This window comes from Mobula hypostoma, chromosome 24 (assembly GCF_963921235.1).
Source record: "Mobula hypostoma chromosome 24, sMobHyp1.1, whole genome shotgun sequence".
NCBI classification, from domain to species: Eukaryota; Metazoa; Chordata; class Chondrichthyes; order Myliobatiformes; family Myliobatidae; genus Mobula; species Mobula hypostoma.
In genome coordinates this window covers 10,206,817-10,222,895 of record NC_086120.1, presented here as the reverse complement: position 1 = coordinate 10,222,895, position 16,079 = coordinate 10,206,817, and the positions used below count along the sequence as shown (strand labels likewise).

General features: G+C 39.3%; 1 protein-coding gene across 2 annotated transcripts in view; it reads right to left on the bottom strand.

Annotated features, from left to right (window-relative positions):
- Positions 1-16,079, bottom strand: part of kdm4b (lysine (K)-specific demethylase 4B) — a 576,222-nt gene that overhangs the window by 103,334 nt on the left and 456,809 nt on the right. For both annotated transcript variants that reach the window (XM_063032523.1, XM_063032524.1), the window contains 2 exons: positions 13,904-14,120; positions 1,126-1,202 (listed from right to left, as the gene is read on the bottom strand). In XM_063032523.1, the coding sequence (XP_062888593.1) occupies positions 1,126-1,202; positions 13,904-14,120 (294 nt within the window). The remainder of the gene's footprint in view (positions 1-1,125; positions 1,203-13,903; positions 14,121-16,079) is intronic.

The following is a 16,079-nucleotide window of genomic DNA, read 5'->3' as shown; positions in this document are numbered from 1 at the left end:
CCATAGATGCTGCCTGGACTGTGGAGTTCCTCCAGCATTTTGTGGGTGTTGCTCAATATGCATCTCCACAGTTTTGAGAGTATTTGTTGCCAAGTTGTTGTGATTGCACCAGGATGATATAATGATTGGAACTGATTTAACATCAATAATATCCTTGATTCACAACAAATAAGTTATCAAGATCAGTTCAAAATATTAATGACTGCTTGAATTTTAGCCACACACTTAGCTTTCTTCCCTCCACATGCAAAGTTTCAGTCCACTACTTTTCCTTTTTTTTTTAATCATTCTCATACTTTCAGAACCTGAAGCAGAGGATCTGTTCTTTAATAAACTTCATGAAATATATTTCTCTTTGTTGTCCATCTTCCCTTTGGGGAGGATTTTTCTTTAGTAAGCTTCATAAAGGTCATAGCATTTCACAGAGCACAATTGTGTCAGGTATCTGTTATGGAGGATATCACAATTGACTTGTTTAAAAGGTGATGCAGGCTCAAAAATGTATTTTTAAAGGACAAGCAATTTCTGGAAAAGTTCACTATAAGAGATTTACCACTCACAAAGTTTAGCATCTACGTGCGCCATTATTTAACACTTGTTCCTACATTCAAAGTAAGATATCCAGAGGTTAAATTCCAGTCATACAACCACCAGGTATTGATTTTTTCATTTTCAAATTCACACAAATGGTGACAGAGGCATCCATTGGGGCAGCTGCAGCTGAATTTATTCCTGTCACACTGGATGTCTCTCTTAGCATGATTTTTTTTCCTAATTGTGGTTCTGTAAGTAAAGTTACTTTTACTCCTCCTGCTAGGAGTGGTTAGGCTAATTGCTTATCACATGCAAGATGAATTAATTTAGCACAAATAGGAAATTTCTGTTAAATATAATATAGGATATGACAATTGAGCCATGAGAGAGCTGTTAACCAATCAGCTGTCTGGGAAGGATATCCCACCATTCTTTCTAATTTGCATTACAAAGTGCAAAACTTTTAAAAACTTACTCAAGTGAAACTATCCATTCACTTCTCTCACTACCTGTATTCAACCCCTTGAGCCAGGATAACTTGTTGAACTCTATCTTGAAACAGCCGTGAAGCATTTTGTATGAAACACTTACCGCTGTCCAAGAATTGGCTGTACATCGCGAACAGGTCCAGCCGTCCTTCACTAAATCTGGTCGAATACCATAGCAACCTGTAAAGAACAAATCAACTGGTTGGAAATACTGGCAAATGTATTCACCTATCTTCAAATCAGTGCTGTACCCAAGTAGTAGTAAAAATCCTCATCTCCCTCAGAATGTTGACTTGAAGTTTGGTCTTCACCGCAAAGCACAAAAGATGATTGTGTAAAAGCACAAAAGATTGTTGTTGTCTGGACTTGTTGAGCACTGTTGTGCCCAGGCGGTGCGCAATCCAACAAACAGAGTGAATGATTGTCTTGGACATTTTTATTGTGATCGCACGATCCTATTGGACATTGGTAAGTAGAATACTGCAAGGCTGGTTCACTAGTTCATTGGTGAGACTGACAGCAGGGGAAGCTGTGTGGCCTTGGTTCTGGCAAGGACTGGGCCTCAGCTGCTGTTGCAGTCACCCAGGGGTAGAGAGCCGAGGCAGTGTGGGAGAACCACTGAAGGGTGTGGTGGAACCTGTACTAGGTTGGGGGTGGGCCCCTCCTGCCAGTGCTGTCCTCCAGTGTTCACACAATGGAAGAACAAACTGGACCAGGACTGCCTACAGTTTTGCCACTCAGGAACTTGAGCTATATTATTTTTCCCCCGTTGTGATTGTATGATTTTTTTCTCTGAAATTGCTAGCATATGTGTTATTTCTGTTATGTGCTGTGGATAATGTGTTTTGCACCTTGGCCCTGGAGGAACATTTGGCAATTTTCATGTATGGTTGAATGATAATTGAACTTGAAGATTCACGAAAATCAAGTCGTGAAGTTTATTGTCATTTAACTACATACATGTATATAACCTATAACGAAACAATGTTTCTTCAAACCAGGGTATAAAGCACAGTAGTACACATAATACACTAACTTATGAAGATCAGCAGTCACACGTGGTGTGGGCACGTGGCCAAGTGGTTAAGGCATTGGACTAGCAACCTGAAGGTCGTGAGTTCGAGCCTCAGCCGAGGGAACGTGTTGTGTCCTTGAGCAAGGCACTTAATCACACATTGCTCTGCAACGACACTGGTGCCAAGCTGTATGGGTCCTAATGCCCTTCCCTTAGACAACATTGGTGTCGTGGAGAGGGGAGACTTGCAGCATGGGCAACTGCTAGTCTTCCATACAACCTTGCCCAGGCCTGTGCCCTGGAGAGTGAAGACTTTTCAGGCGCATATCCATGGTCTCGCAAGACTAACGGATGCCTTTACTTTAGTCACAAAAAATGTGAAGCACAAGAAACACTTGTCATAAAATGCTCCATGACATGTCTGCATGTTACACACGAACATCTGAAAGAAGGTGCTTTGAATTATTAGCTTAACTCAAGATATAAGAGCAATGTCCAATGCCCAGTTTTCAAAGTCTTAGAGCAGTTGAGGTAGATAAAACTTAAATGAAAATTTTCTGTAATCTATGATTCACGGTAATCTCTCAACTGCTGACTCTTGCCAAACACACAACATTAAAACAACCATGACTAAGTTAGCCCTTTTTTTTCATCTATTTCCTATATATCTATTTCAAGACAATGTAGAATTTAATGGGCTGGTATGTTAATTTTGAATTATCTGATTCCCTGTCATGATTAACTCCACAACTTGAAATTTAATGTAATTCATCTTGGGAAAGACTACATGGTAGTTCATAGTACAATGATTCAGTGTGAAGGAAAAACAACAGCAAACAATAATTGGCTAATTGAAAGTGTTTTTTTTAAATTTCTAACTAATCTTCAAAGCAGAAAGCAGGGAATGACCAGTAGAAATAGAGATCTAATTTGCTTTTGGGGATAATGCAAAACATAAAAGAATACCCTCAATGCTAGATAAATGTACTGTGGATGCACTTCAAAGCTATCTTGTGACTGTAATTCAGGATCAGACGTTTACCATTTCAATTCTGACTGCAAACTTTCCTTAATTATCTGAGTATTAAAGCTTCTTCACAATAACTAATGAAAATAGATGTGCAGACTGATTAAATTGGACTAAAACTGAGTTGCCACAAGGTTCACAACACCTCCTCTCCTATTCCACAGCTTCTTCTCGCTGTTCATTAGGTATAAAATTCTGACTTCTCCAATTTAAGTTAAACTTAATTTTAAAAAAACAAGTATAATGAGTTCATCATAAATGTTTAACAAGGGAGACAGAAGGTATTATTTTACATCAAGGAGTTTGTCATGGGCAGAATCAAATTAGGGTGCTAATTTCATCGTCCATCTCCCACACAAAACAAAGACTTCCAGCATAATATTTTTATCTTGAAGGATCTTAGTAACATTAGGAATTCAGCATACAAACATCCACCTTCAATCTGAACACCAGAGAACATGTTGTTCATCAATTACTAAATAAAACACAGAAGCATTGACAGGGAAAATAAATAATGAATCTTAACAATTGTCTAATGACCCTTCTGGGAAACAGGTAAACCTTAGGCTTCCAGAGAGCCGCTGTTGCAAGGATAGGTTCAAACGTGGGTGGGAATTTATATCCAGTCTGTTTCTATTCCATTTAATTCAATTTATATTGATAAGTTTGCTTCTGGCCTTTCTCAGCTAGACAAAATATAAAATTTGTTTAACACACACAAAATGCTGGAGGAACTCAGCAGGCCAGGCAGGATCTATGGAAAAAGGATACAGTCTTCCAGTTCTAGAATTTAAATTCAGTGCAATTCAATCCAATTCAATTTAATCTGTTTTCTGGCAAAGGTGTACTTAAGTCATAGTATTAGTCATAGTCACACTTTATTGATCCCGGGGGAAATTGGTTTTCGTTACAGTTGCACCATAAATAATTAAATAGTAATAAAACCATAAATAGTTAAATAGTAAATTATGCCAGGAAATAAGTCCAGGACCAGCCTATTGGCTCAGGGTGTCTGACCCTCCAAGGGAGGAGTTGTAAAGTTTGATGGCCACAGGCAGGAATGACTTCCTATGACGCTCTGTGTTGCATCTCAGTGGAATGAGTCTCTGGCTGAATATACTCCTGTGCCCAACCAGTACATTATGTAGTGGATGGGAGACATTGTCCAAGATGGCATGCAACTTGGACAGCATCCTCTTTTCAGACACCACCGTCAGAGAGTCCAGTTCTATCCCCACAACATCACTGGCTTTACGAATGAGTTTGTTGATTCTGTTGGTGTCTGCTACCCTCAGCCTGCTGCCCCAGCACACAACAGCAAACATGATCGCACTGGCCACCACAGACTCGTAGAACATTCTCAGCATCGTACGGCAGATGTTAAAGGACCTCACGCCTCCTCAGGAAATAGAGATGGCTCTGACCCTTCTTGTAGACAACCTCAGTGTTCTTTAACCAGTCCAGTTTATTGTCAATTCGTATCCCCAGGTATTTGTAATCCTCCACCATGTCTACACTGACCCCCTGGATGGAAACAGGGGTCACCAGACCTCAGCTCTCCTCAGGTCTACCACCAGCTCCTTAGTCTTCTTCACATTAAGCTGCAGATAATTCTGCTCACACCATGTGACAAAGTTTCCTACCATAGCCCTGTACTCAGCCTCATCTCCCTTGCTGATGCATCCAACTATGGCAGAGTCATCAGAAAACTTCTGAAGATGACAAGACTCTGTGCAGTAGTTGAAGTCCGAGGTGTAAATGGTGAAGAGAAAGGGAGACAAGACAGTCCCCTGTGGAGCCAGTCAGGTAATCAAGAATCCATGACACCAGGAAAGCATCCACCTGCATCGCCGTCAGCTTCTCCCCCAGCAGAGCAGGGCGAATGGTGTTGAACACACTGGAGAAGTCAAAAAACATGCGCTCGCTGGCTTGTCCAGACATGGTTCAGCAGGTAGACGATGGCATCCTCAACTCCTAGTTGGGGCTGGTAGGTGAACTGGAGGGGATCTAAGTGTGGCCTGACCATAGGCTGGAGCAGCTCTGGAACGAGTCTCTCCAAGGTCTTCATGATGTGGGAGGTCAATGCCACCGGTCTGTAGTCATTGAGGCCACTGGGGCGCGGGGTCTTCAGCACAGGGACGAGGCAGGACATCTTCTACAGCACAGGAACCCTCCGGAGCCTCAGGCTCAGGTTGAAGACATGGCAAAGTACTCCACAAAGCTGAGGGGCACAGGCTTTGAACACGCTGGTACTGACACCATCCAGTCCTGCAGCCTTGCTTGGGTTGAGACATTTCAGCTGTCTTCTCACCTGTTCAGCTGTGAAGCCCACCGTGGTGGTTTCGTGTGGGGAAGGGGTATAGTCACGAGAGCAGGGTGGGGGACTGTGAGGAGGGGTAGGATGGAGAGTGGAATATGTGTTGGTTGGGGGCCGACAACAGATGACTCATGTGGGGGATGGGCAGGGGCCACAATGTCAAATCTGTTAAAGGACAGGTTAAGTTCGTTGGCCCTGTCCACACTGCCTTCTGCTCCTCTGTTGCTAGTTTGCCGGAACCCAGTGATGGTCCTCATCCCACTCCAGATCTCTCTCATGTTGTTCTGCTGGAGTTTCCACTCAAGCTTCCTCCTGTACCTGCCTTTAGCCTCCCTAATCCTGGCTTTCAGGTCCCTCTGTACTGCCCTCAGCTCCTCCCTATTTCCATATCAAAACACCCTCTTTTTAGCATTCAGGATGTCCTTAATGTCCTTTGTTACCCATGGCTTGTTATTTGAATAACAAAGGACAGCTCTTGTTGGAACGTTGCAGTCCACACAGAAGTTGATGTAATCAGCGATGCACTCTGTGAGCCCATCAATATCCTCTCCATGTGGCTCACAGAGTGCCTGCCAGTCTGTCACCTCAAAACAACCCTGGAGCGCTTACTTGGTAAGTGAGAAGCCTTAAAAAGTGATATTTTGAGAGTACAAAGTGTGTATGTGCCTGTCAGAATAAAAAGTAATGATAACAGGTTTAGGGAACCTTGGTTTTCCAGCGATACTGAGGGCTTGGTTAAGAAAAAAAAAGGAATTGTGTAGCAGGTATAGGCAGGTAGGAATACATGAGGTACTTATTGAGTACAAGAAATGCAAGAGAACACTTAAGAAAAAAATTAGGTCTAAAAGGCAGCTTGAGGTTGCCCTAGCAGACAAGGTGAAGGAGAATCCCAAGGTATTCTACAGATATGTTAAGAATAAAAGGATTGAGAGCAACAAAATTAGCCCTCTGGAGGATTAGAATGGTAATCTATGTGTGGAGTCAAAAGAGGTGGGGGAGATCTTAAATGAATTTTTTGCATCTGTCTTTACTTAGGAGATGGACACACAGTCAAAGCAGCAGTGAGGTCATGGATACAATACAGCTCACAGAGGAGAAGGTGTTTGCTGTCCTGAGGCAAATCAGGTTGGATAAATCCCCAGACCTGTGGGAGGAAAGTGCAGAAATTGCAGGGGCCCTAGCAGAGATACTTAAATGATCCTTAGCAACAAGTGAGGTACCAGAGGATTGAAGGGTAGCTAATATTGTTCAACTGTTTAAGAAAGGTTCCAAAAATAAACTAAGACATTATAGGCAGATAAGCCTGACATCACTAGTGGGATAGTTATTGAAAGGTACTCTTAGGGACTGAATATACAAGTATTTGGATAGACAGGGACTGATTAGGGAGAGTCAACATGGCTTTGTGCATGGTAGGTTGTGTCAAACCAATCTTAAAGTGTTTTTTTTGAGGAAATTACCAGGAAAGTTAATGAGGACAAAACAGTGGATATTAGCAAGGCGTTTGACAAGGTCCCGCACAGGAGGTTGGTCAGGGCTCAGTCGCTTTGCATACAAAATGACGTAGTAAATTGGATTAGACCGGGGTTCCAACCTTTTTAATTTTACCAATACCATTCAGCAAGGAGTCCTGGGAATCCTGGATTAGACCCTGGTTTTGTGGGAGACACTAGAGAGTGGTAGTAGATGGTTGTCTCTCTGACTAGAGGCCTGTGACTACTGGAGTACCACAGGGATTGGTGATGGGTCCACTATTATTCGTCATCTATATCAATAATCTGGATGATAATGTGGATAAAATGGATCAGCAAATTTGCAGATGACACCAATACTGGGGGTGTAATGGACAGCGAGAAAGACTATCAGAGCTGGCAGCGGGATCTGGACCAGGTGGAAAAATGGCCTCAAAAATGGTAGATGGACTTCAAAGCAAACAAGTGCAAGGTGTTGCACTTTGGTAGGACCAACCAGGATAGGTCCTACACAGTGAACAGTAGGATACTGGGGAGTGCGGTAGCAAAAAAGGATCTCAGAATACAGATCAATAATCCATTGAAAGTGGTGGCACAGACAGATAAGGTTGTAAAGAAAGCTTTTGGCATATTGGCCTTCATAAATCAAAGTACTGAGTACAGGAGATGGGATGTTATGTTGAAGTTGTACATGACATTTGTGAAGGCTAATTTGGAGTATTGTGTGCAGTTTAGGTTACCTACCTGCAGGGAAGATGTAAATAAGGTTGAAAGATACAGAGGAAATTTACAAGGAGGACGCGAGTTATAAGGGAAGACTGAATAGATGAGGACTTTATTCACTGGAGCACAAAAGACTGAGGGAAGATTTGATAGAGATATACAAAATTATGAGGGGTATAGATAGGGTAAATGCAAGCAGGCTTTTTCCACTGAGGTTGGGTAGGACTACAACTAAAGGTCATGTGTTAAGGGTGAAAGTTTAAGGGGAACACAAAGGTGCAATGTGAGACTGTGAAACGAGCTGCAAGCTCAGTTTCAACATTTAAAAGAAATTTGGACAAGTACGTGGATGGTAGGGGTATGGAGGCCTGTGGTCCAGGTGCAGGTTGATGGGACTTGGTAGTTTAAATGGTTCGGCACAGACTAGATGGGCTGAAGGGCCTGTTTCTGAGCTGTACTTTTCTATGACTCAATGACATCTCAGATCTGGAGTTTTCTAATTTATCTAGAGATTGAATTGTGGATGTAGCTAATATCTGGTATAGTGTTTAGAGAATGACCTGGCAAACATGCTGAGTGGAACAGACAACTGCATAGAATGACAGCACTTTTTCCTGGGACAAATTGAGAACGGACCAGCCAGAGGGGAGGTAGGGTGGGGGGTTGCAGAGTGTGTGCAAGTGCATGTGCGTCTGTCTGAGTGGTTAGGGGCTGTGCTGACTGAAGTGTTGCAACGATGTCGGAAACATCATCTTCTCAGCTGGTTCATTAGATTTGCCTGCTTGTTCAGTTAGTTGTGTCCTAATTGGTGGGATCATCTGGGTGATTATAAAAGGCAAGTTACTTATCTAATTTACTGTTTCTGGAACCTTCTGTGCTTGCCAGTTTGATAGGAACAACTTTAATTTAAAAACGTTATTGGCTGTGAATCCCAGGAATTCAGGAGGGATCAGATTACGTATGTTATTGCTTTTCTGCCCTTAACTCAATAAGTTCGTGAAATTTTCAGACTTAAAAATAACATAACTTAACCAGTGAAAATGAATTCAGAGGAATCATCCCACTTGACCCAGGAAACATTCTCACTTCCCCAAATGTCCAACAGTCTGCTATTCACTTCCTACATATACTGGTTTCGTTTAGCTTTATTATTCCTTAAATAAATCAGCCATGATCAAATTGTGGAGCAGATTCCATGGGTTCAATTACCTAATTCTGCTCCTGTGTCTTCTGGTCTTCTCAGAGTCAAAATCATGTTCATTATAACTAACATCTGCCGTGAAATTAATTGTTTTGCAGCAGCAGCATAAAGCAATAGATAAAAATTACTAAAAATTGCAAATTAAGTAAATAGTGAAAAAAAAGGAATAACTGGATAGTGCTCATAACCCATTCAATAACCTGACATGGAAGAGAAAAGGTGTTCTGAAGCTTTTGAATCTGCAGACTCCTGTAATTACAAGAAGAGGGCATGTTGCAGATGGCGAGGATCCTTAGTGATGGATGCTGAATTTATGAAGCTCTTTAAGGTGTTCCTGAAAGTGGGAAGAATTGTACCTGTATGGAGCTGGCTGTGTTGACAATGCTCCGTTGCCTCTTGCAATCTTGTGCTTTGGAGTCTCCTTACTAGGCTGTGAGACAACCTGTCAGAATACTCTCAACCACACATACATACTTTACATACATATTTGACTGCACCACTGTGAAGTAAGTAATTTATGTTAGCAGATATATTTGCATCAGATTTATGTAAGCTTGCATTTAAAGGATATCAAATAATTGTGAAGTAACAGTAACATTCTTATGTCTAGTATTCACTGAAAGGCTGATGACGACTACAATTGATGTAATTCTCCCTATTTAAATATATAACAGTCTCTGGAAAAGCCTGAATAAATCAAATATATATCTAAAGATGTGCAGATACCCAATAATTCATATTATTTTTCCTGCCACAATAATGAATATGCATATTTCCCAGTGAAATTGTATATCTGATTTGTTTGTAGTGAGCCATCTAAAATTGCTGCAGTAAGTAGACAAAAAAGTGTGATAGAACACCGAAGTACATAAAGCAGGCAGCCATTGAAATACAGCTAAAAAAATGTGCATGCTAGCAATTCTATATGCTCTACAAACCTATTAGGTGCAAATAACAGACAGGTGTTGCATAAGATAATGGTGCACTGGAATATTATGGGATTGATCATTGATAAAACGTACACAGCACACATTGTGCAAGGACAACTTGCTCTTCTTTAGCATTCCCATCTAGCACATTCCATAAGAAATATGATGCTTGCTGGTTAATTTGTCATTAATTATTCCTAGCTCTGCAACAGATAATAAACAGTTAAACAACACATGAGAGGATGCAGATAAAGTAGAAACTGCCCAAATTTCCAATGAGTAAATCAAATCCAATCTATCTAGTTACTCCTCAAGCAATCCATTTTCAATCATCACCAAATGTTGTGTATGTTAACTACCACTCTTCATTGCCTGACTGAATATTGTCCAGGTTCGAATGCATGCTTGTTGGCTGCTTCATTTGTTGAGGAGTTCCAAATGGAAATGAGCAAGATCCTCAGTTTTCACCTTAGGATGGAAGGAAGATTTTTGATGAAGCAGCTAAGGAGTGTTAGACCAAGGACAGTATTCTGTAGCAATATCCTACAGTTGGGATAACTGATCAACAACAGCTTGGCCAAGGACATTTCTCTGTAGTGACATTCTGGAATTTGGGAAGATCAATCTCAAACAATCATAACTATCTTGTTCTGGTTATTGACAAGGCCATTGTCAGGCATTTTATGGCATTAGATGCTCGTCAGTAAGAGTGAACTTAACTACCTATGTTTGATAACTAATGGAATAAGACCAAGTCACATGGATTGAAAAAGGAAAATCATGTTTCACAAACTTACTTTGATTTTTCCAATGTGGAGATAGATTGGGAAATGTAGGTGCACAAAGAGATCTGGTTTTCCTTGTACACCAGTTACTAAAAGTAAACATTCGGGTTCAGTAAGCAGTTAGACAAATTATATGTTGGCCTTTACGGTCACCTTCAATAGGAACAAGGATGTCTTTCAATAATGATACAGGACCTTGGTGAGAGGATATCTGAAGAATTATGTTGTGTTTTTAGTCTCCTTATCCAAAGAATTGATCCTCTTTCCATTGATAAGTGCAATGACAGTTCACCAGACTGATTACTAGGATTATATGTGAGGAGAAACTGGGTCACCTTGGTCTGTATTCACTTGTTTCAAAAACTGAGAGGAGATATTATTGAAACACACAACTAACAGGCTGGAAGCAGGGTGGATATTTCCCATCTGCAGGTTCTAGAACCCATGTCACAGTCTCAGGATAGGAGCAGGACATTTATTATTAAATGAGGAGAAATTTTTTCACTGGAATGCAGTGAACCTTCGGAACTCTGAAACAGGGAACCATGGAGAGAAAGACACTAAATATATTAAAGAGAAAATAGATTTTTACATACAAAAGTCATCAAGGGAATGATTATAGAGAGCAGGAATATGATATTGAAATAAAGGGTTCTACTAATTTATTCTCATTTTAGTGATAGTGATGATAGATGAGCTGGCTCAGCACACAGAATGGCCTTCATCTGATCTCATTTTTCTAATATGCAAAGAGCAACTCACCTCCTGAAATCTCAAGCCCTTTTATTATACTTGTGCCACATTAGTAGCATGAGGGAATACTCTCTACCTGTTTAAATGAGTTCAATACCAACAATATTCAAAACATTCAAAGTCATCTAAATCAAAACAGTACCATCCACCACTAAACATTTATTCCTGACACCAGCAGCACATGGTGGCTACAGTTTGTAGCATCTACGAAATCTATCATAGTTACTTGCCTAAACTATTCCAACAAGCTCCTCCCAACTCACGACTTCCATCACCAAACTGGGCAAGGCAAGGCACAAGGCACAAAAGAACACAAAATGCACACTCTCCTCCAAGTGACATACCACACTAAAAATACGTCATTGATTCTTCATTTTTACTGGCTCTCAATCTTTGAACTCCCTACTCAACAGCAAACTGGAAATGCATGGAACAGAGGAACTGCAGCAATTCAAGACGGTGGTTGACTCCCTCGTTTAATTAGGAATACATTGCTAAGGTTTACCACATTCCAAATAATGAATACAAAAAAAAAGACATTCCAAATAATGAAAATATACAAAAAAAGATTTCAATAATCTGGAAATAAAAGTTTGTTTAAAAATTGATATGTGGGTATATTTTATTTTCATAGATATTCAATATCAGCCTCTTCTACATTCTATAACTTTTTAAAATCTATGAAACATTCAATTTATGAAGAACAGCTAATGAGTTATCAACATGAGATGTATATTTGGAAACCAGAAATTCCGTAGTAAGGACTCTGGTGTTTTGGAAAATGTAAAAACAAATTGGTAACCATTTCCAATGGGAAATAATCACCATAGTTGCTTAAAAAGCCTGTCAATGTACACAAGACCCTTAAAGCGTTGAATTAATGGGTGAATATGAAAAAGATGTTAGCAAATTAAATAGATAAACATCATCTGCCCATGGAAAAGGTTTGATTGGAATAATGAGGAATGCTGCCAATCAACACTTCAAAGAGCAGAATCTCAAATTTTCTATGAATGATTGGTGGTCAGTGTCACAGTAAAGCAAGAAGCACAGAAGTCTAAGATGATAGCTCAAAATGATTCTTCAATACTATTGTACTCAAAAGTTTTAATAAAATCTGATAACATAGAATACTACTGAGCTTAGTCTGGCTCACACACTATCTAATTAGCTTTATTTCTTCTACTATTATGTATTTATTTATTTACACACAAAGCCCTGTAAATCTTTCCTCTTAGTACAGTACCTCTAATTCCCTTTTGACAGTTACCACAGAACCTGCCTCTATTACCTTTTCAGTTACAAAATCACAGATTAGTAACTCCCCTTCATCAATTATCTTAAATCTGTGGGACTGGATCTCTTACCACTGGAAACAATATTTAAAAAATAAAAACCTTTCATAATTTTGAACACTTATGAAACCTCTCAACAGGTTCTGCACTAAGGAAAGAAATTTCAATTCTTCAATCTCTCCTTATACTGAAATCCCTAGTATACATGGGACCAGAGTGCCAAAGAATAAAAAAGACAAGAAATTAAGGTATAAAACTAAGGAAAGCAGAAACTCTGTAGAATGTGATGCACTGTGCAATTTGCTGTTTTGGAAATTTAGGTACAAATTAGTAATTGACGAGTAAAGTAGAAATCAGACAGGAATTGATCACCATAATTACAAATAAAAACTGGCAGATTGTGGTGAAATGTAACAACATACGTTTTGGACTCCAGCATATATAGACCAAAACATTTCCAAATGGCAAGATTAGAAATTGTAGAGGATCATTGATACTTAGATGCTTGTGCACAGAAACACAAAAGGCTAGTGCATGGTAAACAAAAGGTTAGAAAGGCTAATGGAACGCTAACTTTATCCGAAGCAAATTGCATTATAAGTGAAATTTGTGCTTCAGCTTTATCAGGACATGGTTATAACCCACATCAACAGCATCCAATCTGGCATAATGAATTAGAAAGGGTGGAGTACAGATCTACTAGAATGATGAATGATGCTTGGACTGAAATAATCAAATGATGAGACAGAATTCATAATCAAACATTGTAGTCCCACATTTTTTTAATTCCTAGCACACAAATTGGTAATCAAATTATTAATAATTCATAGGGTAAGTATAGCAAAATCATGTCCAGGAGAGCAAGGCAGGACAGTCTGAGAAGATCAGGATAATGTCAGGAAACAATTCTTTACACCAGGGTAGAGATCTGTTCTTGTTGCTCCAAAAAGTTATTCAGTCAATTGAAAATTTCAAAACTGAGTTGGACAAAATGTTCTTAGGAAGCACTCAACATGGAGCAAAAGTACAACCTTGATCTAAATACTGTAGGCACAAAAGGTTGTGTAGATTTCCTCTATCCCTATAGCTCTACCCTGATATTATCCTGTACTGCCTTCACAATCCTGACTTCCTACATGCTGTGGGAGGTGAGACCTAATAAAATTAAATACCAACTCTAAATGAAGTCTACTTGAATGATGCTTCATTGCTCTGTTTACACTTTTCAATTCAAAATGTTGACATTCAAACAGAATTTTCATTTGGAAGACATTTGTCATTATTACATGGATTAACACAAAATGGAAAGCTTTCAGGACTTTTACACTTGAAAGTTATGTTTGCTGGGTAAATGAGATACTTACTAGCATGAACCTGTAGACAGCATTTTGCACAGGAAATGAGCAAGCTGGTCCCATCTTCCCCAATGTAAGAGTTTGTAGGTAAAGGCTCTGTGTTTTCTCCACCTGATGTAAAACACATTTCGGGGATGATTGGTTTTGTCTTTTGTCCAACCTTGGCAACCATCGAGCTGGAGCTTCCTTCGGCTATGGAAATGCCCTGAGAATTTTCTCTTTCAGGCTTTAAAAACAAAGATATAATTTAAGTATCAAAAGAAGAACTTACAATATAACTTTGCAACTATAATCTCATGCAATGACATGCAATTTAAAATCTACTTGGTCATGGGGAAAACATTCAGTAAGTGAGCTCTGACGCCAAGAGAACAGAATAAATTATCCACATCCTGTGCTGTTGCTCACAGGGAAGTCTGTTAACTTGTCAGGCAGAAACAGGTAAAAGTGAAAAGCAGCCCAAAGATAAAATACAGACACTACAATTCATCCACCAGCTGTATTGACCTATTCTATTCACAAGTGACAACAAAAAGAACACAAGGTCTATGGACAACGTACAGCCAACCAATCTTAAAACACAGGCTGAGTACCACTTATCCAAAATTCAAAAATCCGAATTTTTTTTGGAACTCCGACATAGCATCATAAATGGAAAATTCCACAAGACGCTGGAAGGTTCCCAAGCAATGCACAGGTCTCTGTGCACCACAGACACTTCTAAGAAGCGATCTCATATATGTAATGAACACAAGTTGATTGCTGATTGCTTTTATACTTTAGATAAAACCTAATACAAAGTAAAATGCAAACATAGTGTACTGCAACCTTTTAATCAAAACACAGCAAGGTAGGTGGGAGATTGAAAGCCTGCCGTTGCTTATTGTTGTGTTGTTCAACGGCTGATTCAGGTATTCTCTCAATGCTGCTTTGGTTACCCTGAACACGTTATATTTCCATTATATTAATGGCATGTAATAATTTTTTTTTACTGTTAACTACATGTGTGTGATAAACAAGTGTAAGACAAAGACTGCTTACTGGTAGCACATAAACTCAGATTCAGAAATGATAACCATCCCAAACTATCACATTATATCACAAAACCCCCAAGAAATCCAAAATCCAAAACACTTCTGGACCCAAGCATTTTGGATAAGGGATACTCAATCTGTATTACGCATTCAGATTTCATCACTTTTTGCTCTGGGTTTGTCCCGTTGACCATTCTCTTTACCACTTACATTTTCAGACTCTTTTAAGCACCGACTACTTATGCTCTCTTAAAAAGGTACAATAAATTTACCAGTAATACTTGTGCAACTATCTAATTTCTCTGAAATATCCAAGACCTCAGCTCGTAAACCAGAAAGCACAGTAGCCATTAAGTATTGAATTCTTGGCGATAAACTCTTTCCAGATTAAATGTTAAATTAAGTCTTCTTTGCCCTTGCATGTACACTAAAGATTCCATTTTTTATATTACCTTCATTGTGCCATGGAATATAAACATATCTGGTAGGATCAGAATTGTTGCCCTTCCCCTAAGTGTCCTTGATCTGGATGACTACCTCAGACATTTTACAAGGCAGTTAAGAGTCAAGTACATCTGAAAGCTTGAAATCATATTAAGTTTGGCAGAGCAAAGCTGGCAAATGTCTTTCTTTAAAGGACAATTTGTTGATACTAGCTTTTTAATTCCAACCCAGTTCCTGCGGTGGACTTTAATAATCATGACGGATGAAAGTAAGCATATTGCTAGGAGGAATATGGAGATTGCTTAACATTTATCCATCTACCAATATTACCAAAATATAAATTTATTCATCTCATAACAGTATGTAATGTTGCAACTGACACTCATCTGCACTACTCCAAACACTAATTGGACAGTAACTTGTTCTGAGAAATATGAGGAGTATTTCAATAATATGCCATGGAATTCAAAGTATTTTGTCAAAAAGGATGCCATTGAAATAATCTGGAATTATGGATTGTCTGTGCCTATATTGAAAAAGTACTCAGAAATAAAAACAGGCTGCAAACATATAAAGTAGAATAGAAATTTGAAAGTGTTAGCGAGTGCATTAGAAACACTTTGAAAATGGAATTCTCACAGGATCAATTCCAGTGGAACTAATGACGGATAATCCATGTTTGAAAATAACAGTGTTGTGCCGAGCAA